This window comes from Anser brachyrhynchus, assembly GCF_964034855.1.
Source record: "Anser brachyrhynchus genome assembly, chromosome: 3".
Taxonomy (NCBI): Eukaryota; Metazoa; Chordata; class Aves; order Anseriformes; family Anatidae; genus Anser; species Anser brachyrhynchus.
Genome location: NC_137696.1, coordinates 36,438,029 through 36,459,991, shown reverse-complemented (window position 1 = coordinate 36,459,991; position 21,963 = coordinate 36,438,029). Strand labels below are relative to the sequence as shown.

Sequence of the window (21,963 nt, the reverse complement as noted above, 5' to 3'; positions counted from 1 at the left end):
GCAAACTGTGGAGGAGAGCTACCCATTAGTGGGCAAGAAAGGCAGACAAGTAGTATCCAGTTGTATTATGATAGCTGCAATTGTACAAAGCATTCAGCGTTTCTAAGAATCAAGCCACTGCATCTGTTTCTATGTCAGCATGATGTGCTTTCCTGGTATCTAGTCATCAGTATTGTTTTCCATCTGCACTGCTGTGACAGAATGAGAAATGGGAGATTTTAGTAATGTACTGAAACTTTTTTTCTTGTCTTCCTCTTTTTGCCATCTGCCTAGCTGCTGGAGCAGAAACTATAACATGAATTACTGGCTGATCATCAGACTGCCCATTCTAATTGCTATCGGGGTGAGTATGGAGTACATGCAGTACTGCATGATGTAGTAGAAAGAGCGGAAATGCACATGGCTATTGTGCACGTCCAAAGGCTAATAACCTTTGGGGGTACTTACATTTTGATTCAGAAATGCAATTTGATGAAACTGAATTGTTTTCTGTCACTGGAATTCCTGACTAGCATAACGCTTGTTTTGGCCGTGCTGTCATGTTGTAGTGGCAGTGCATGATAATAAAACAGCATGCCACAGTAATCTGGTTAGGTGCCGCGTGGGGAAACCTGCAGCAGGTAGCACAGAGAGACAGAAGGTAATATTCCAAATAATGGGCTCCAGAAGAGAAGTAAATTTTGTGGCATTGTGGAGAAATGCTGTGTTCTGCAGCTGCAATACTGTGGCGATGTCAGACCTCCAGCTAAGGCAGGTGGGTCAGCCCCCATACCTTGACTGTGTCTCACTCCCCAGAGATGTAGGTATGCGCCTCTACTTTGTTTAGTGAACTTCGTGCATTTTCAAAGGTGATTTGTGCATTCACTGAGGTATATTTTAGAGCATGATAGCTTAGCAAAGAATTGAAATCATTGGCAAATGCTGCAGCTGCAGAATAGCAGGATGCACAGGGATCTACAAATGTATACACAAACCAACTTTTTGAATACTTATGCATAGGTATTTTTTGATGATGATATAAATCCTTCTTTCATCTCTCCAGGTAAATTTCCTGATCTTTATCAGAGTTATATGCATCATCATCTCCAAACTACAAGCTAATTTGATGTGCAAAACTGACATAAAATGCAGGTATGTCATTTGGTGGTCTGACACTTTTTTTTACCTCTCAGAATGGAAGTAGACAAAGAAGTACATGAAAAGGAGTGGAATGACAGTAGCAGTTAAAGATCACAGACCCTGGGTAAATGCACAGGTTGTGGTGCATATTGGTATGACTCCTGGACAGCCAGTCTCCAGAGAAGCCTCTTGGTGAAGCCAGGGCAGGTGTTGTACCTTCATTATAGAGAAACAGAAGGCTTGATCTCTTTGTTCATGACTTTACCTTCCATAAAACCGGAAGAATATTAAGCAAGCAGGTATTTTCTAAATACTTGCAATATATGCAGGTACTTACATAATTTAAAAATATATATATATGAGTGAGAGAAATAAAACCTTTAACTTCAGTGAATATCAAGGTGTGGGTCATTTTGAGTACTGCTCTTTGTTCTCCTTGCCAATTGTTACTAGGAAAAACTTTCAATCCTGGATTTACTAAGAACGTATATGATGTTTCAAGATGTCAAAAGTTATCACTGAAGTATTCGCTTCTTATTTTGCAGACTTTGCCCTGTCTATGTCTGTGTTACTCCTGTTATTTTATTACCTTGATAAGATTCTTAGTCGCATCCTTCATGTCTACATCTTGGAGAATATTTCTGTATTGCAGTCTGAAAAATACTGCAGAAAGAAGGTTCTTCACCACGAGGGTGGTTGCACACTGGAACAGGCTCCCCAGTGAAGTAGTCACTGCACCAAGCCTGTCTGAATTTAAGAAGAGATTGGACTGTGCACTTAGTCACATGGTCTAAACTTTTGGGCAGACCTGTGCGGTGCCAGGAGTTGGACTTGATGATCCTTATGGGTCCCTTCCAACTCGGGATATTCTATGATTCTATAAGAACAAGTCTGCAGTAGGGTGAATTAATGAATGTGGAGCTACATGCTGTGATAGCTGTTCTACTACAGTTAGCTGACTTTGCTAGTTTGAAGTTGGATATTTCTATGTTACAGCCTGCTAAGCTAGACACACCATGTATTTTTGTGAGTTCCCATCTGACTATAGAGTTGACTTGTATGTTACCGGCCTTCATTACCTCATGTGAAATTTTGGAAATCCTTTTGCGTGTTTGGAGCTAAAAGCAGAGAAAAGCACTCCTTCTAATGTGCTGCATGGTTTGCTTCCATTCATACTGAATATCCATGACCTTCATTTGCCAGGGTAAAATTTGCAGGGTAGAGTGGGGGGGAAGGCAGTTCCGTTGGCATGGGGCCATTTAAAAATCTGACTGTAAAATTATCTTATCAAGGGAGAAAGCCCTTGCTCTCAGAACTTCTGTAAGCAACAGGTAGGTTTGATACAGCTGAACCATTTCTTAGAGGTGCATGTTAATTCTGTTCTTCTTATTACATGGTCAAGAATCTGCTAATAATGCAGAGAGACTTTAGCAAGAAAGAATTTACCCAGCATCAGAACCTTCTTCATTGATGACGACTAAAGTCTTGGAGATCTTTCTGGCAGTTGGTAGTTATAGACAAAAGCTTTGGAGAAATCTGCCTTTACCCAAAAGATTTTGGTTCATTGGTATGCCTGTCATGATTACAAGACCAATAGACAGAGATACCTGTATCAGAATATTTTTCCTGTTCTTTTCTGCTCAGAGAGACTGGTAAAGACTTGGGTGGAGGGAAGACAGAATGTGGAATGTATTTTCCTAAACAAGACCAGTCTGGGTGCCCTTGAAAGTCACTAGCTTAGATACAGTTGTGTATGGAAAGGAGAAAAGTCTGCTGCTCTCAGGAAAATTTCTACATCTGCTCTCACGTGATGCCCGTTCAGCTGATGAAGAGCTAGTGTTCACTGTTCAGTATGGCAGCAAATCCCATTTCTTTATGTAAGGACTAGGAGTGTGGAAAACGTAGAAGGAGGTGCTGAGAACTGGGTTTATTCAGCACAGAGAACAGGCTAGGCAAGGATTTGTTTGCAGTTCCAGCTACCTAAAGATGATTATAGAGAGGCTGGAGCTGGACCTTTTACAGAGGCGCACAGTGAAAGGACAAGGGGCAGTGGTCTCAAGTTATAGCAACAGGGTTTCCATTTGCATGTCAGAGGTGGGAAAAAAAAATGAAATGAGAGTGATCTGATGCTGGAAACTGGGCCCAGAGTATCTGAACTGGAGATATATAAAGCTTGGCTAGACACAGCCTTGAGCAACCTGCTGTGAACTAGAATTGGACTAGTGGCTTCCAGAGATCTTTTCCAACCTGAACGTTTATGTGATTCAGAATAAACAATCCAGGGCACACAAGATTTACTGACAACCCTGCTGGTCAAGTGATTCTGCATCTACCAAAGCGTCTCATGGCAGGTCGTTGGGAGACACTGGCAGTGTTGTCTGGTTCTGTGGCCCAGGATAGTTCTATAAGCTCCCACGTGGGGTTCAGGCCCTTTTCATTATCCTGTTGGGTGATTTAGCGTGTATGCCTATCAAAAGAGAGTTAAGGACCATTCTTGTCAATGTTTTTTCTGTAGTTGTAACCCTGAGCATTGCTCTCCCACTGATGAAAAATATTTTACTTCAGATTAGTGTCTTTTTTCGTTTGCTAGCTGTGTCTTTGAACTTGCCGTTTAAATCAGGGAGTCATCAGTCACTCTAAGGCAGTTTAACTGCTTTTACGAAGTGTTGTGCAGTGACAGTTAGTTACAGTGTTTTGAAGATTTAACGCACCACGGAGGTGGGAAGGAATACTCCTCCCTTTGCCAAGGTATTTTTAAAAGATTCCAGACACTGATAGACTGTTTCTTTCAGGCTGTCAACAAGGTAGGTTTTGATCATATTTCCCACCTATAGACGGGGAAGAGGGTATATGGGAAGGCATCTTGGGGTACAAGAAAGCATGTGACCTGCTCCTGAGTTTGGCAGGCTTTCTAGGTGAAAAACAGCCAGGAGCTGAACAGATAGCATTACTGAGAGCAGCGAGTGGTCTGCGGTGAGTGGCAATTAAAACATACTGAAACCTACTATGGTTTTGTTTTGAGGATTTTTTTTTTTTTTCTGCAGCCTCTGGAGGAGGAGACTGCAACACAAAGTAGCACAGTGAGCAAAGTTCACAGTGTGTCAGAAACAGTGGTGATCGCTGGGATCAACAATGATCTATTCAGTGGCTTTTTTTTTTTTTCTTTGTGATCTTAGGCTGGCCAAGTCTACGCTGACGCTGATCCCACTGCTGGGGACTCACGAGGTCATCTTTGCCTTTATTACTGATGAGCATGCCAGAGGGATGCTGCGCTTCGTGAAGCTTTTTACTGAACTCTCCTTTGCTTCTTTCCAGGTAGCACTCACAGTCTGCACCTGTGGATAAGATATTTTGTAACTGCTGTTTGGGGACCTGCTTACTCTCTCATTCATTGCACGCTCCCTGTTCTTTATATTTCTCAATTTAGCACTGGATATTACAGGTTTATGACAGTGGAAGCGAAAGCATGAGAAGTAATTTTTAATAGCTAGTTTAGATGTTAGTGTCACTTATTTTCAATAAGTCTTACATTTCCCACAATAAACTGGTATTGCTATCCTTGTATTAATCTCTGCTTCCTATGGGACACCTCAAGGCAATAACAAAATTATCTGTGATTTCCTGTAATTGTATAATGGCATTGCTGAAAGCAAATTTTGTGCCTTCTCTTGTGTTTTTGATACTCCTTTGAAAATCTGTGCTGTGAGAGGTAGTTGTCTACAGCTGCAACTGCATGCGAGGCGAATGTAGATTTACAGTGATTTTTATTTAGCTGTTGCCTTAGGTAAAGCCATTTTAAAAGAATCTCCTTGTCTAAAGGAATCATTATTCATCTAGTTTCCCTGCTCACCCACTCAATCCCTGTTTATCAAGCACAGAGCTGTACTTGAGCTCACTGTGAATTGTTCATATATGAAGTGTATATGGCTAGAAACCAGATAAGGAAAAAGAAGGGGGAAAGAATTGTTTGGAAAAAATGACAGAGGCTGAAGAAAACAGCAACTTACTTTTTCTAAGATCGTGTGCTTTAAGACATAGTTTGGTCATACTTCTCTGCCATCAGGGCTGCCAGAGACCACAGATTGTCTCCATCTTTCAGTCTTGTTTTTCTCTCACCATGGAACATGCTGGTGTGAAGCTCACCCCTCTGCAGGCTTGCTTGGCAAAGTGGGACAACTGCTCTGCTCTGCTCACTCCTCTTCTGTTTTTTGTTGATTTCAGGGGCTGATGGTTGCAATTCTCTACTGTTTCATCAATAATGAGGTAAGAGAGACACTAGGAGTTGTTCCAATTTGCCTTATCAGCATCCACTGTAGAAAAAGGAAATTGAAAATGGTCTTGAACTGCTAAATGGTCTTAAACTGCTAAAAGTTGTGTTTAGGGCCTTTTTTTTTATTTTACTTTTTCTGCAGATCCTCTTCTGTACAATTACACAGAATAACTCTTCAGACAAATGTTGTTGGAAGGAATTCAGGCAGTATAATTTAGGGCCACTATTTGTAGACCTGAAATCTTGCAAGTTTCTTGCTCACATTTGTATAGTTTTCACTGCTGGAACTTTCCTTTTATTGAGAATTAGAGCTGCTCTCCTTTATCCATCTCAAAGTGCTTCTAATTTGCTTGTTTTGATGAACGCGGGAGTAGAGCCCTTTTTATTATGAGAACTCAGATCATCTAGCTGGTTAAGTTGTAGTCCTCATGGCGAATGTCTGTATGGTTTGGTTTAGTTTGGTTTCTGTATGGCCCAGCTACTGAAGATACCATCAATCCCTCATTGAAATGGAGCACTGAACTTCAAGGAGTAGTGAGCTCTCCCAAAGGCTCAAAAGAAATAAAATCAGAGCTTTGAGTTAATTTGAATATGAGTACTATCTTCTAGGGCATCTGCTGAACCCCAGCCCTGTTAGGGTAGAATATTGTTCAGTTTCTGTATTGCAAGAACCTCTCATGTTACCTTCTAAGTGATTATTATTATTCATTCACTCAGCAGCCAGGTTTGCAAGGGATGCAAACACCAGTAATTTGGCAGCACATTATTAATTCTAACGCACATCAGTGTGTTTTGCATTCACGCTAAATCTACTTTTAAATATGACACTGTAATCTAAGATCATCCATTGGGAGATAGGCCTCATCAAAGAACTGGAATCAATAGAAAAAATGTTCTAATTGTGTCATTATGGCCTGGCTGGAGTCAACAAAAAAGCAGCAGGCATCTTGAATGAAGGCCTGCAGGAGACTGTTCACTTTTGTAGCTGTGGGTTAATTTAGTTTAAGTGAATGTGGTAATGGTTTAAGCGAATGTGTACCACTTACGAAAATCAGAAGTGGGTAGCAGCAGGATTTGCTCAAGTATGAGTTGAAGAATATTCGTTTAAAATTCCTTGTACAGCTTTACAGGTGTAAATCTTGAAATGAAGCACAGTCTGTTGCTGCATCATGCATTTCTTTTGATTCACTTTAGCCTTTGCTCATACATCCCCTGCACAGCTGCAGCCAGGTCTCTAGTGAGTAATACTGAATAATTTCCTCCATGAAATTTCATTCCTACAAGGGCAAAGTTACATCATAGCCCAATTGAATACAAACAAATTACCCGATACCAGGTACGCTTGCTTCTTTTGATGGAACTTCCTGTGAAGTAGCCCTCCTAAAGGATGTTTCTAAGGGATCCTCGAAATCTCATGTTGTTCTACTTCTCTTGCATTTGTACAGTAATGAAAATGTAATCATAATGTGTTCAGCTTCACAGAAAGCTGAACAACAATGTATGCGAAATTCTTGGTTTTCAAACTATTATTCTTCTGACAGACTGTTTGTGCCTGAAGCCAATCCCCATTTGCAGTATGGACTGTATTTTTATTTTTGTCTGTGACTCAATGACAGCTTTTCTTTTTCATTAACCGTACTTCCTAAGGTTTTTGCAATTGCTGGTACCAGATCAAGGGTAGAAATAAAGCTAGAAGTTTTATTAGTTTCCTTTCACAGTATCTACTTATAGAAAAACATTAAAATATATTCATATTTCAGTCACATTTCAGCTGAAAGAATGCTAGTATTGCTCTGAAACAAACTGCAGGATCTCATCAGATTGTCTGTTATCACCAGTGTTATTTTGAAAATGAGCAGGGTTTAATATGATTAGTTTTTCTGCAGTTAGTGCTGCTTTCTATAAGAAATATTCTAACCAGAGAGACTCTGTGTCTTTCCACCAGAGTCAGTTTAAGCTGAATCAGGTTGCATTCTCTATAGTCTTGCTTCTCTTTTTTGCCTCCTTCCTGTTGCAGTGGAAGTACATTCAAGTCTCTTCCACATTAAAATAACCTGTCCTAACTCCAGGACTCCTGACTTCTTTTATTTACTGCCAACCCTTTCTTTTCATTGAGTATTCTCTACACAGACTATCTATTGAACTCCTCCACCAGCTCCATTCCCTGGCATTTCAGATCTACTTTCCTTTCATTGTGATTTATTGACATGTTTTTTGCCAAAGTTTAACTTCTCTGCAATCACATTCCAGGCTCATTGCCACACCTAATATCCTTGCCCATCAGCTGCATTAGTCTCAATCAGCTGCTCCCTGTGAGATACCTTTTCCGTCTTTAACCTCCACGACATTCTTTTCCAGGTTCTCATAACTCTTCCCTTTCTCTTAAAAATTTTTCTTCTTCCTCTTTCTTGTGGGAATTTCGCTCTTGGTTTCCTTATCCCTATATAGCTAATTTATGAGGAATCTCATCCATGCACAGAAGCTACTAGGCTATGATAATTCTGCTGGAAGATCTGTACATCAGCTTCTGTGCTCAAAATCTACAAAATAAATCTTAACCTATGCCACTGGTCACATCTTCACAGCCATCGAGGCAAAAATTCAATTCAATGCTGACACCAGAGCTGCTCTTTACCCTTTTCCTAACCTCTGGAGAGAAAATTAATGTTGTCATCCACATCCATTCCTAAGACATCATCTCTGATATGGTCTTTTATTCAGGTCTTTCCATTCACTTCATCTCAATCTTGCAGGCTATTTGTATCATAGCTCTAGGATAAAACCTGTCATGTCCAGCCGGACTGAAGACTCATTTCCTTCCTTTCTCTGACTCTAAATACCCATTTGTATTGCTCATTGACTTAATCTGTCAGTAAGTACATTCATGCACTCTTTCAGGACCTACCTGTCAATGTCCAAAACTGCTTATTCCCAATGCTACCTATTAAATCAGATGTTCTCCATGCCCACAACGGGGGTGGTAGTATGATCAATTCTTATCCTACAGACAATATAGTCCTTGCATTTCGCTGTTTTCTGTTCTGTCTTTATCAAGCTGTTCTTCCTTATTCTTATACGGCAAGGTATTTCAGACACAATGTCTTTTTCCTCGTGTCTTTGTGTAGCTTTTGACACAACCACCATCCACAGTAATCATGGTAAAATACACGTTTTTTATCTCAGCACCTTTCCTTCTGTCCCATTTGGTTGTGATATCAGAGGGCCAGATTCCACCCTCAGTAACACAGAAATGCAGTTGGTTCACAAATGCCTGTGCCAGGATAGTGCTTGTTACAAGGGCTGTAGCTCAAAGTTGACAAGCACTGCTGGAGGTAACCATCAAAGGAAGACAACTGCCTATGTATTATTTTGCTTTTTTTTTAGGGCTGCTTCCCAGTTTCAGTATTTGAAAATAAGCAGAGAAGAAAGCTTTACAGTAACTGGTTCCCTAGGAAGTTTCACTCAGAGTATGAAGGTTTCAGCAGCCTGCATGGGATGACAGGCCCGTGTTGGAACTGCCATCATTTATTTAGTCTCTTAGTGGTCAGCACCAGACCCTAAAAGGAATAAAACAAAAAGGAACTCTCCAGAGAAGGCTCACTGAGTAACCTGCCCATATTGAACTTACTTCCAGGCTGAAGTACACACCCTAATGAGTCGATTACTGTAGTTACACTCCTGCCTTTTTCTAAATAGAGTAAAAAATGTTCAATTTTATGTCCTCTGCCTTATGTGTTAAAAGCTAATGGAGGTTCTTACTTCAGTCAAGTGGCAAGAACTTTGCCCATGGAACAGGAAGATCTAAATTCTGTTCTTGTCTGTGAAGTACAAAAGCTGAAACCATGACAGTTGCAAAAGCCTTGGTGAACTTCCAAGTGAGTACAGCAGTTTCACAGGTTAACCCAGAACCTGTGACCAGCTAGGTATGTAACTTAAAAAAAAAAAAAATAGTATCTGCAAAGATATTCTAATTGTTATTTAAAAACAGGGAAATAACATGTGGACTTTAATGTGCCAGTTTGTTGATATTTCAATTCTAAATAGTCTTTGTAATAAATAAATACATAAATAAATATTCAAAGAATAAAAATAATCCCACACACGATAATGTTCAAATGAAAACAGAAATTAAAGCAAGACTCTAGGAATACCTGTGGTGGCAGTACTAAGCTGGAAGCCAATCTTGTCAGTCATTTCATGACTGATATGCAAAATCAACTTAATTGTTAGTAGTTGTAGGGCATAGAGTACATTCGCTATTGCAGCTGAATACTATTTAGAATAAAATACTGAAGATAAAATTTCCTGGGACAATGTAGCTTTATGCAAGTGAATACCATCATTATCTTAAATATGGAATACCCTATGATGGACTAATGAGATAATTAGCTAATTTAAAACAGTAATATTGCAGATTTAAAGCATTGTCAGCTTTTCCGAACAGTGTGGTATGCTTATTTTTAACTTGCCCTTTCCTAATTGAATCATTTAAAGGTCTGATTATTTCTACATTCATTCTTTTTATTTCCTTCTTTGGACCTATTAGGTTCAGATGGAGTTTCGGAAAAGCTGGGAGCGGTGGAGATTGGAACATTTGTATGTCCAGAGAGACAGCAGTATGAAACCTCTGAAGTGTCCAGCCAACAGCATCAGTAGCGGAGGCACAGTAGGCAGTAGTGTCTATGCTGCCACTTGCCAGGCCACATTCAGCTAAGATTTCTGAAGGTGAATCAGACTGAGAACAATGAACTGTATAATATACCTGAAAACCCTGAAATACCCAAGCAAGTGGCTTAAGTGTGTCATCTCCAGCAAGAAACTTAAGTATATGCTGCTCATTGCCTGCAGGCTGTTGGACAAAGGTTTCTAGGGAGAGCAATCTGCTAATATAATCAACACATCAGAGGAAAAATTGATCATGTCTAAAGTAAGTTAAAAGAGTTTCTTCCTATTTGCACGCAAGGCCTCCAGGTGTCCAAAACTTAAGCATAGCATTGATCCAGTCTGAAACCACAGGGTCAATGGCTTATTACTGTTGAGTGGGCGAGCTGAGTGATCAACTGATTAAATTACAAGGATACAGAATATGATTATTGCCAAAAAAAAATTTAGACTTTTATGGGGATAGCGTATGGTGCTATTACCAGTTTTAGAAAGAACTTAGTGGGACACAACATGTGTTTTAGGGGAGAATCAGTTTTGTAATACACTTTCCAAACCTAAAGTTCAAAATATGCTTACCTGTTTTACTAGGTAGGTGAAGAACAGCATCCTGAAGATCTGTAACTGCAGCAGGTAGTGTGGTGTATGTTCCTGAGTGCTCTTTTTAAGCTTCACTTAAAAAAATTAAACCAAAACCAGTATCTAGCAGGGGGGCTCTTTTTTATTAATAGGTCTCTGTTGACACTGATAGAAATATCCCCTGTATGCACAGTCCTTCAGCTTCTACATGACACTCTGCCTCTCCAGTTGCGTGCAGAAGTCAACCTGCAGTCACAATTGGTCTTACCAGACTTCACCTGCTTGGGACAGATTTGGCACTTCACAGTGCGGGCTCACTCTTCTCTGGTCTCTTCTCTAGCCTTGTCCGATTTCTGCAGGCCCACGAGCTACCTGCCAGGTGCCCTACCCGGGGTGGCAGGCAGGCGGGCAGGTTTCACCAGGCATGTCAAGGGCTGCATTTTCAGCACGGCGGACAGCTCCAGCTGCCCACCACCTCCCCGGCTTGCCCTCAGTGGGGTTTGGGAAGCCCCCACGGCGCAGCACCCAGAGCTCAATGGGCTTGTGTCACCTGCTAGAATCTGCGAGGGCTCTCACAGAATATGCACCTATGCTGCTAATTAGCAGTTACCCTTGCTGCTGTTTACATGAGTTGCTGGAGAAAAAAATGGGGTATCTTTACAAGCAGACCTCGGTCTAGTGCATCACTTAATAACAGACATTACGTATTTTTACTCAGCTTAGATATTCAGGCTCCCTTTACAACAGAGACAAGGTGCGAGATACTAGGTCAGAGAATATCCCTGCCCATAGCCTTCCTGTAATGAGTAGCTGCCATAGCCTAGCAGTTACACTGCTCAGCAGAGAGAGAAAAAGAACATATTTTCAAGTCCCTCTTTGCACTTGAGTTCACATCCCCCAACGCCAAGAAAATGGACTGGATATTCTGGGATGTAATTCAGCATCTTCCCTGCCTGAAGCTAGATTGCTTTGCATGGAATTATTTAATCATTGTATTAGAATTCAAATTGCCAACAGGGTGGATTAGTTTTGTAATCAGCAGGTTAGAATCAAATTACACAGGATAGGTTACCTTCTTCTGCTATAATGCTTATAATTGAGCTCCAGGGAAAAAGTCAGACACATTTGTAGAAATCCACCACAGGTCTCGGGCTGGTTTATGTCTGCTTAGCATGCTTGCTACTATGCAGACCATTCCCAGGCTGTCCCTTCATAACTTCAGCTGCAGAGTTGACCTTGGAATGAAGCACCTCAGGTTCGTCTGTAAATTTAATACCTAGTTTCTACATTGTCACCATTAATACAATGCCTGACTACTACATATGTATGCTAATTGCTGTCCTGAAATTTAATTAATTAGCTTCTTGTATGTTGAGCATACCTGATGTTTCTACTTAACATCTACCATTAAGTGCTTTGGATAAGAAAAGTGGTAAAATTAGAGTCATTGGTAGGTGAAAAGGTGGTAACAGGTTAAATAAATACCTGTGTGATAACGCACACTGGAGGGACTGATTTCACCCACGAATAGTCAAGATAGGGCGCTAGTTTTCCAGGGCCCAGCTTGGTTGTGTGCAAACCCAGAAAAAACGTTCCTGCTACTTGCGTAGCTGTTAGCAAAATTAATTTTGCTATAGCAATAGGAAGTTATAGATGCGTTGTAACACACTATTTTGCTGGGAAAAAAAAAAAAGTATACATACCAAATGAAAGCTAATAGACATAGGAATAGACAGCAAAGTCCTTACAGGCGTGGCATCAAATCTGTACTTAGTTGCTGTCACAAAATTTGACATGCTTTTGAGCTACTAGGCTCCTTTTACCCCTCCCAGTGTCACTTAAAAACTGAGGGCTTTGGGCCCGTTGGAATAACTCCAGCACCAGCTGTCAAACTTACCTTCTTACATTATGACTTGTCAGAATCCAGCAGGAAAAAGAAAAAAAAAGGTATGTTAGACAAGCAGAGTTTTGGTGTGGTTTTTTTCCTCTCCAATTAAGCTCGTTTCTTCAAGCCTTTTAATATCCCCTTTACATACTGGTGAAACAACTCAGTGAAAGGAATTGCCACCAAAGCAGAGTAACAATAATATATTTTGAGAAATATTTTCAGCAAGGCCTAAACAATGATTTCTACATCGTACTTTATCTAGTTCAGTAAAATCTTTTACAAACCTATGTTGTTATTCATGACATCTCCATTTCAGAATTTATAACTTGCATTTATTTGAGTAGCATGAAATAAGCAAAGCAACACAAAGCACTGGAACAGATGAACTGTGTGTATTTTTATTTCTTGTGCCTTTCAGCTTCATGCTCATTTACTGTTGTAACTTGTTTCATAAAGTATTAAATAGAACAGTCTATAAATTCACCTGGACAATATGTAACTAGAGTTTATAGCAAATGAAAACTTTATTTCCATCATTGCTGCTATAAAGTTTCATAATTTCATAGACATTACCTTATTTTTAATATTTATTTGCATGTCTTTCCTTGTTTAAAAAAACACCCACACGATCTGTGAAAGATGTCAGATTATCAACTCCCCATAAACATGTTTATTTTTATCCTCATGAATAAAGATTCAACTCACAAAATTCTATCACTTGCTGGTGTATTTTATTATTGTTTTTTTAAGTGTCACCTGACTATTTCTTACTTCTTAATTACCATAATACTTTCTAAGAATGTAAAGACTTACACTTCATGGAAGCAAAGGTTTTATTTGTACCACCCTGTCCAGTACAACAACTGCTCTTAACCCGCAGAAGCTGTATTAATTAAAGACAAAATGGAGCACTTTATCTGTAAAGCATCAGAAGGAATCAGCAGAAAGAGTGAGAACTCTGTGGATTTTTACATCTCAGCTAGAGGATGGAGGTAGATGTGAAAGTGAGAAAATTCTGTGCTTGGCTTTAAGAAGCAGCATTTGGACTTTACGCAACAGACCAATACTAGAAACTAAAAAGTACTGTGGAGAGCTATTGAAAGATGCTTGGCATCGTTAAACATATTATTTGTACTTTAATCTATTACTCTCTGGTCCAATTGAACTTGATAAATGCTTCCTTTGATTTCCTTAACAAATGACAGAACCTGTAGTAACTCAATCCTTAACACTGTAAATCACTGTTAAAATACAAAAGGCATAATGAAACAGGATTTGAAAGACCAAGCTGTGATTTTTGTTCTTTACTCAGTACTCACAGGCATAAACTCTATTAGCTGCTCTTCACTATGGCAGTTATCAATGATTTGTTTCAATCATGTTTTGTTCCCGTATTTTAGAAATACCAGCGATCACACAGAAAGTGTATACCTGACAGTGTATGGAGTGATTGGAAGAGGCATCACCAGCTGTGCTATGGTTAAAAAAAAAAAAATTGAATCCAGTAACAGGGCAAATCCCTTTCTATCTGAGGGCTTCCTGCATTTCCACATCTGCTGCACGTTGACCCTAAATTTTAAAAAATTACAAAAAAAAAAAAGCATTACCTGTCAGGAATAATAATCAAACCTTTTGTCTTACACTGCAGATGATAAAAGCTGTCACTTGAAGTGAACAGGGAACTTGCATCAAAATCAGATGTGTTAGACGAAACGCTTGAGTGTTAACAGAAGCACCCGCCTCAGCTGTACTTATACTGCCTCATGTCTTCAGCAAGTGGGTTCCAGACAGAGCTGGCAAAGAAGAGCAGTTAACCACTTTATTAAAGCTGTTGTCAAGCAGCAGCCTTCCTGCCACCACTATTAAGGCTACCAGGTGCAGAAACTGACCAGCTGCCAAGCTGACGGCCAGCTGTGCGAGGGCCGTGCCCCTCAGAGCCCTTCCAGCACCGCTCAGAGCAGCTGCTTTCCGCTTCGGTGCCTGCCAGCCGGGCCCGGGGCCACCCCCCAGGAAAGGAGACCAGAGCTACGCTTTGCTACGGCTTTATTCGGGTCCGAGCCGCGCCCGGGGCCGGCCCCCTTCCCTCCTCGTCCCGCAGCAGGTCGGTGCTGAGGCGAGGGGGCCGTGCCCGGCGGCCAGGCGCTACCTCCCGGCGGCCGGCCGGTAGTGCAGCTCCCGCTCCAGCTGCTCGGCCGTCAGCGTCCCGGCGATGGCGGCGCAGCCGGGGTTGAACACGGAGTAGGCGCTCAGCTCGCCCGGCCGCCGCTCGCCGGGGCCGCGGGTGCCGGCGTACATCCAGTACAGGAGGGAGACGACGAAGAAGGGCAGCCCCAGCTCCAGCTCGGCGAACAGCGCCAGCAGCACGGCCCACAGCAGCACCTTCAGCGCCAGCACCAGCAGCGGCCGCGCCGGCTCCGTCGCCGCCGGGACGGGACGGGGCTGTGGAGGCAGCAGCGAGGCGCGGCGTCAGGCACCGGCCCGCCGCCGCTACCACCGCACGCCCCCTACCCGCCCACCACTGCGCTCACCTGGCCGCCGCGATCCGGGCCCTCCGAGGCCTCCGGAGCCGCGGCCTTTCCCGGCGGCTCCTCGGAGAGCGGCGGGAGGCGGGCGGCGGCGGAGCCGGTGGTGGTGCCGCGGGCGGCCCGAAAGCGGGCGAGGCGCTGCTCCACGGCAGCCGCCATGGCCGCCCCGCGGCTGCGCAAGGGCGGGGCAGCGGCCGCGCCTGTGACGCCTCAGCGGAGGGCGGGCGGGGCACGGGTGGGGGATCGCGCGCGCCGCCCTGCGGGCCGGCCGGAATGGGGAGTCAGATTGCGGGGTCCCCCAGCGCTGTGAAAACCAAATTTCGGAGGTTTTAGGCCTCTGAAAACACGGGGAGACGGCCAGATGGGTAGTCGCGCCTTTCCGTGCAGAATAGGTAGCGGAGCCCACTACGTAGCTCTGAAGAAAAGTTGGACGTGACTGAAAGCCTCCCCTTTTTCTTTCCTTTTTTTATTTTTAAATCTTAAAGACTAACGTCAACACCAAAAAGAAAAGGAAACAGAGGGAAGAAAGCATGGGGTGACCAAAGGACGCACAGGGAGAATGAGATGTTAGCCGCTGTGGTGACTCCACTGTTTGTATTGACGCCTGAGCGGCCATTTTGTGAAAACACTGGGCAGCACCAGAAGGGACAGCAACATGGCGGACACACGTGTTGGGCCCTGCACGAAGCCTTGCTCATTTGGCCTGTCCTACGTGGCTGCTGCTCTCAGGGAGGCTGAGAGGCACCGGGGATGACCCAGCACCACCCTGCTTCTGGCCATGGAGAAAGACATGATGGCCGAGCCAGCAGGGCCCCACAGAAGTAGGTTCTGCTCGGTGGCACATCCAGACAGGCCCATCCTTCTCTCTGTTTAACCAAAAAATTAAACTCAGGAGAAGCAGCTCTGTCACATTGTCTTTCAGCTATCATTACAGCTGAGAAATAGAAATTTATTTACAGGAGCTTGCTCTTAGCCTCCAGAGTAGAGCATTTATCACTTTCCAGCAGTAATAGTTACCAATGAGACATCATTTCATCCTGCAGTGCTGTTTCCAGTCACTTATAGCTTTCTCAGAAGTGACCTTTAGGGCTGAATATCTCATGCATGTGTCAGCCTAGAAGTAAACATGAGAAGTCTAATAAAAAAACAATTTGGGTGTTCTTAAGTTATCTTAATGTGGAAAATTTTATTTTATTTTACTTTTTCCAACTAAATCATTTTTCAAATGCCTATTTTATGCTTGGTTACAAAATAACTTTTCTTTCAACCTTCAGACTTTGAAAAAAGTGCCACAGTGAATGACATTTTTCTCTTTATTTGTGGAAATTTGATTTTGAAATCACAATCCAAAATGTTTTAGGATATCCTACACATGACATTATTTGATTTTGATTTTTTTTTCTTCCTCTTACACTACTGCTCATGAAAACAATGCCTCCAAGAAGTGATGGGTAGTTCCACAATTTATGCTCTGCATGTGTCATTAGTCAAACTAATAGTTAAAGCTGAGTTTAATTTTATTCAAATTTTACTGTTTTATCATGTTTTTGCTAGCATGCAAATAGCTATTTTATAGCTTTGTTGGGCCACTTATATTACCGTGTATTGTTAGAAAACACATAAAAGAGTGCCATGAATCATGCCTTTGAAATGTAAGTGCACTACAGTAACATCATCCGTAAATGAGCGTTACACAGCAGACAAATACCTAAACAAATTTTATACATAGCGTCTTAAATGACTTCAGCAGATCATTTTTGTAAATGAATAGCTTAATTGCATAGATATTTAGTGTTTTTTGTTTGTTTAACAAACCATCTGGACAATTTATTCTGGACTCCAATGCTTAAAAGGGTTCAAGACAGTTCAACAAACCCTATCTTTGTATCCTCATCTAGTGACTGGAAGGGCAGGAGAGTGGATTGAGAATTGGAGGAACAATTCTTTGGGACGTTTGAAGTGCTTAGTGCCTTTCTCCCTATGTATAAGAAAAACAAATTAACCATAGGTTTTTGTAGTGTGTAGTGTTTAGGCAAGCTAGACACCCGCAAATCTATGGGCCCCGATGGGATGCACCAGAGGGTGCTGGGGGAGTTGGCGGATGTGATTGCTGGGCCGCTTTCCATCATCTATCAGCAGTCATGGTCATCTAGAGAGGTCCCAGATGACTGGAGACTTGCTAATGTGACACCCATCTATAAGAAGGGTCATAAGGAGGACCTGAGGAACTACAGGCCTGTGAGCCTGACTTTGGTGGCAGGAAAGGTGATGGAACAGGTCATCTTGAGTGCAATCACACAGCATATGAAGGACAACTGGGGGATCAGGCCCAGTCAGCATGGGTTCATGAAAGGCAAGTCCTGCCTGACCAACCTCATCTTCTTCTATGACCAGGTGACCTTGCTGGTGGATAAGGGAAAGGCTGTTGACGTAGTCTACCTAGACTTCAGCAAGGCCTTTGACATGGTATCCCATAGTATTCTCCTGGAGAAGCTGGAGGCCCATGGCTTGAACAGGTACACTCTTTGCTGGGTTAAAAAGTGGCTGTACGGCCAAGCCCAGACAGTAGAGGTAAACGGAGTGAAATCCAGCTGGCAACAGGTCACCAGTGGTGTTCCCCAGGGGTCGGTGTTGGGGCCCATTCTCTTTAATGTCTTTATTGATGACTTGGATGAAGGAATTGAGGGCACCCTCACTAAGTTTGCAGATGACACCAAGTTGGGGGGAAGTGTTGATCTTCCGGAGGGTAGGAAGGCCCTGCAGAGTGACCTGGACAGGATGGATTGATGGGCAGAGGCCAATGGGATGAGGTTCAACATGGCTAAGTGCCTAGTCCTGCACTTTGGCCACAACAACCCCGTGAAATGCTACAGGCTTGGGGTAGAGTGGCTGGAAAGCTATGCAGAGGAAAGGGATCTGGGGGTGTTGGTCAACACTTGCCTGAACATGAGCCAGCAGTGTGTGTAGGTAGCCAAGAAGGCCAACGGCATCCTGGCTTGTATCAGGAAGAGTGTAGCCAGCAGGACCAGGGAGGTGATCGTCCCCCTGTACTCTGCTCTGGTGAGGCTGCACCTTGAGTACGGTGTTCAGTTTTGGGCCCCTCACTTCAAGTAAGACATTTAGGCTCTGGAACATGTCCAGAGAAGGGCTACAGAGCTGGTGAAGGGCCTGGAACACAAGTGCCATGAGGAGCAGCTGAATGAACTGGGGTTGTTTAGTCTGGAGAAGAGGATGCTCAGGGGAGACCTTGTTCCTCTCTACAACTACCTGAAAGGAAGGTGTGGGGAGCTGGCGGTCAGCCTCTTCTCACAGGTAACTAGTGATAGGACTAGAGGGAATGGCCTCAAGTTGTACCGGGGGAGGTTTAAGTTGGAAATGAGGAGACAGTTATTCTCAGAAAGAGCAGTCAGGCATTGGAATGGGTTGCCCAGGGAGGTGGTGGAGTCACCGTCCCTGGGAGGTTTAAGGAGAGGTTGGACGTGGTGCTTAGGGACATGGTTTAGTGGGTGACATTGGTCGTAGAGCGATGGTTGGACCAGATGATCTTGAAGGTCTTTTCCACACTTAATGATTCTATGATACTAATATTGTGAGACAAGTCTTGCACCCATGTGCAGCAGCTAAGTAAATGTTTAATCAAAAATTTGAGGTGCTATTGATAGATCTCTAATGCTTTGTTCTTGATAACTGAAATTCTAGATCTTCCCATCAACTGCTAGGAGGCAGCATTAAGATCATCTCAAAAACTTGCAATTCTTTTGGGCTGGTTTTATGCTAAATCATAATTGCCATATCTATAATGCAAAGCCCTTGTGCATCTCTGTCAGGAAAAAAAATGTTATTCTTTATAAATTTCTAACACACCAATTCTGCCTTTTCCTTTACCCCAGCTACCAACTTTTCATTATATTTTAATATTTATGGTATAAAAGAATCTTTGCCCATTCAGCGTCTTCCTCTCAGCCAATTGGCATGATCTTACGGGATCACCTTTTCAGTAGATGGGAACTGCCAAACCATTAGCAACTGTGGAGATTGCAAGACTGACTGCAAGTCAGCAAGAGAACAGGAGACAAAGTGGCTGGTGAAAGAAGTGACAAAACTAGAAAACTGCCAAAGCTATGTCCAGAGTGCACTATTTTTTTTTTTATTTTTGCATGCGGCAACTGCAGAATTTTTCTAAATTAATTTTCAAGCTTCTCCGCTCCTTCTAGCTCCTTCAGAAAGCAAGAAAACTGAAAACTAATTTGGGGAAATATTTTACATGACAGAAGGCATTAGAACTCTTTGTGGCAAAGTATAAACCCAACGGAGTTGATAAGAGCTAAGTGTTGATAGCAACATTTGGATCCCATGGCACCCTTTTCCTTTGGCACAGCAACAGACTATCACCAGCACATCTTGGCATCGGCAACCTGTTTATTCAATAGTACAGGCTCAGGGCCTTTGCCTAATGTTTTGGAGTGTTGCTTCTTACTTCTTACAGCTGCGGTTATCTCTTTGAGTCAAGTTCATGCACGCCAGCTTTTTCAGATATATCAACAGTAATCAAGTGACATTAATTCTCTTGATGGATTAATATAATTCATTGACAGGAGCTTTCTCCTTCATGATACAAGCATCCACACAACACACTGACTTGCTAAGTGCCATAAATGCAGACAGAAGGGCAACCCATTATTAATATAATGACCTAACTTAATTAGTTCAATGGAGCTGAGGGAGCATTAGCTTTAGTTGTTGAGGACTTGGGGAACATGTATAAAGCAGATTGGAGTGCACAGACTCATGCTTGTCTAATTCCATACAGAGCTTTCTGCATATCCACTTACTAATCATTTCTAAGCTGCTGATTAGAGATGATTCCTTTGTAAAAAAATAGACACTAATTTTACTTCCTAAAATAGCAGTATGAGGGTACTTTGCATTTAGACTTAAAGGAAATATTTTGTCTGTCTTTTTATTTAATCAGTTTAGGTTCTGAATTGCAAATTTCCACATCTGCATGGTTTCAAAATGTGTGCACTTGTGTATTCAACAGTGCATACTAAAAGGAGCTATTAGCACTTGCATTACTGCTTTGTATGCCAAAATGCTCTATATTTAAACACATTAAAATATGGGCATAGCAGAATTATTAATGTTTCCATCACAACTATCTGAAATGTTCCTTATCATTTCATGGGAAGCTTCCATTTGAAGAAATGAACACAGTAAATATCCCTTACTATTACAATGTCAACTGTAGATTGGAGATATTTAGTGAAGTTGTTGTAACAGAAAAGGGAGATAGATAAACTATTTTATTACATTTAGAAGATTACAGCCAATGAGCATTCTAGTGAGGACTGCCTCGTTACATTCACAACTTTGATTTAATTCAAAAGGGAAAGTTTGAAAATTGTTATAAAGCTTCAAAAGAGCATAATGCTGCCTGTTGATTTTTATCATATAACAGATAGATTGGGGAAAAAATGCAGCTGCTGCCTGAAGTTCCCTATTACTCACTTAAGTGATAGGAACCCAAATTTACGTCTTCTGTCTGTCAACATCGGTATGTTGGGTTTAACCACTGCACTCTTCTCAAGGCTTCTTTTTTAAACAACAACAACCACAAAACTTTGTAAATTAACTATCAAAGAAGTATGTCAGACTTTCACTTTGGAGGGAAGGGTGATTTTTTGTTTTGTTTTTTTTGTTTTTTTTTTATGTTACCCCAATGGTCCATAATGAGAACTCCTGGATGCTGCCTCAGTCCAGTTAACTAGCAGCATTATCCTCATGTTACAGACAGGGAACATAAAATAAGAGAACCTCAGATAACATCTTAAAACCAGTTCTAGCCCTAAGTTCTGGTTCAACACCTGTTTCCTACGAGTCCATTGGAGTTTAAAGCATAGAAAATGCTACACAGCAGAAGATGGATAAAGACTGAGGAAGGTAAAAATGTAATACATTAACTCCCTACACACGTGCACACTCAGTCTTCAGAAGTCTTTCATTAAGAATACACCATAAACTTTAACGGTCGCATTGGCTGCTTGTTTCATACAGCCACTTCCATGAAAGCACAAAGAGCAGCAGAGCACTGACAGATTTGATTTTTAGAGGATCAGAATGCTCAGAAAGTCTTTGCAACATTTTCTCCTGCCTTTCCATCACTGCTAGTCTAATCGGGCAGATCATCATCATCCAAAACACTGTGCTGTCATCACATTTGGCAACGTACATTCCAGCCAGCTGGTTGGAGCCTCAGGCTCTTGCTGATAGATTTACCTATAAGCAATCCAAATGTGGGTGAGGCTGCACCTGCAACCCTGAGATAGGTATACCAGGCATTAGGCCTTAATGCTGTTTCTTAATTCCCACAAATTATTCAGCACAACACAAGATGAAGGAGGACGACATCATGGCAAGCCTATTCCTCCTTGGCTCTAAATGAAAGAAATGATCTTACCTAAACCAAAATAGTTGTATGTGTACATCTCCACATAACGTACAGGACACAAATCCAACCTATTATATCTGACAAACTATCAGATTGTTCTGAAATACTATCACTTTACTCTGTTTGCCAATTTCTACTTATTGTCAACTCGTCTTAGCCCCAACACTTGCACTGGATTTTGGAATATTTATGATGATTACCACCAGAAGTGAAACTCCTCTGTCAGATGACAGCTAGTAGATGACAAAAGGTTAAGGGTAAAGCCTTCCCTATTCTTTTCAAAAACGTGAATAAACTAGCAAACCCACCAAGAGAACAACAAGACCTAGGAATACACATTTCCAAATTGCTATTTAAATGCATGATATATATTTTCTTCCAAAATAAGCTAGAGAATAGTCTTATTTACAGTATTTTTCATGCCAATATTTGTTGTAATAAATGGAATAAAAGTTTAGAAACAGACCAATGT

General features: G+C 41.9%; 2 protein-coding genes across 4 annotated transcripts in view; one reads left to right on the top strand and one right to left on the bottom strand.

The window, feature by feature from the left end:
* GLP1R (glucagon like peptide 1 receptor) overlaps positions 1–13,007 on the top strand; it is a 91,024-nt gene extending 78,017 nt beyond the window's left edge. For all 3 annotated transcript variants that reach the window (XM_080585611.1, XM_080585610.1, XM_080585609.1), the window contains exons 9-13: positions 274–343; positions 1,043–1,131; positions 4,296–4,434; positions 5,341–5,382; positions 9,936–13,007. In XM_080585611.1, the coding sequence (XP_080441737.1) occupies positions 274–343; positions 1,043–1,131; positions 4,296–4,434; positions 5,341–5,382; positions 9,936–10,103 (508 nt within the window). In that variant the 3' untranslated portion in view covers positions 10,104–13,007. The remainder of the gene's footprint in view (positions 1–273; positions 344–1,042; positions 1,132–4,295; positions 4,435–5,340; positions 5,383–9,935) is intronic.
* Positions 13,008–14,544: 1,537 nt separating this feature from the next.
* SAYSD1 (SAYSVFN motif domain containing 1) lies at positions 14,545–15,205 on the bottom strand. The gene is made up of 2 exons (XM_080585612.1): positions 15,047–15,205; positions 14,545–14,957 (listed from the first exon to the last, which is right to left on the bottom strand). Exons 1-2 carry the CDS (start codon positions 15,200–15,202, stop codon positions 14,661–14,663), a joined length of 453 nt encoding a protein of 150 aa, XP_080441738.1. The 5' UTR covers positions 15,203–15,205; the 3' UTR covers positions 14,545–14,660.
* Between the last annotated feature and the right edge of the window lie 6,758 nt (positions 15,206–21,963).

What these genes read in the sequence shown, in the direction of transcription:
- SAYSD1 (XM_080585612.1), bottom strand. Translation starts at nt 15,202, where the DNA reads ATGGCGGCTGCCGTGGAGCAGCGCCTCGCCCGCTTTCGGGCCGCCCGC. An exon ending in GCCCGGATCGCGGCGGCCAG is followed by an intron (nt 14,958 to 15,046) that starts GTGAGCGCAGTG and finishes CTGCCTCCACAG; the next exon opens with CCCCGTCCCGTCCCGGCGGC.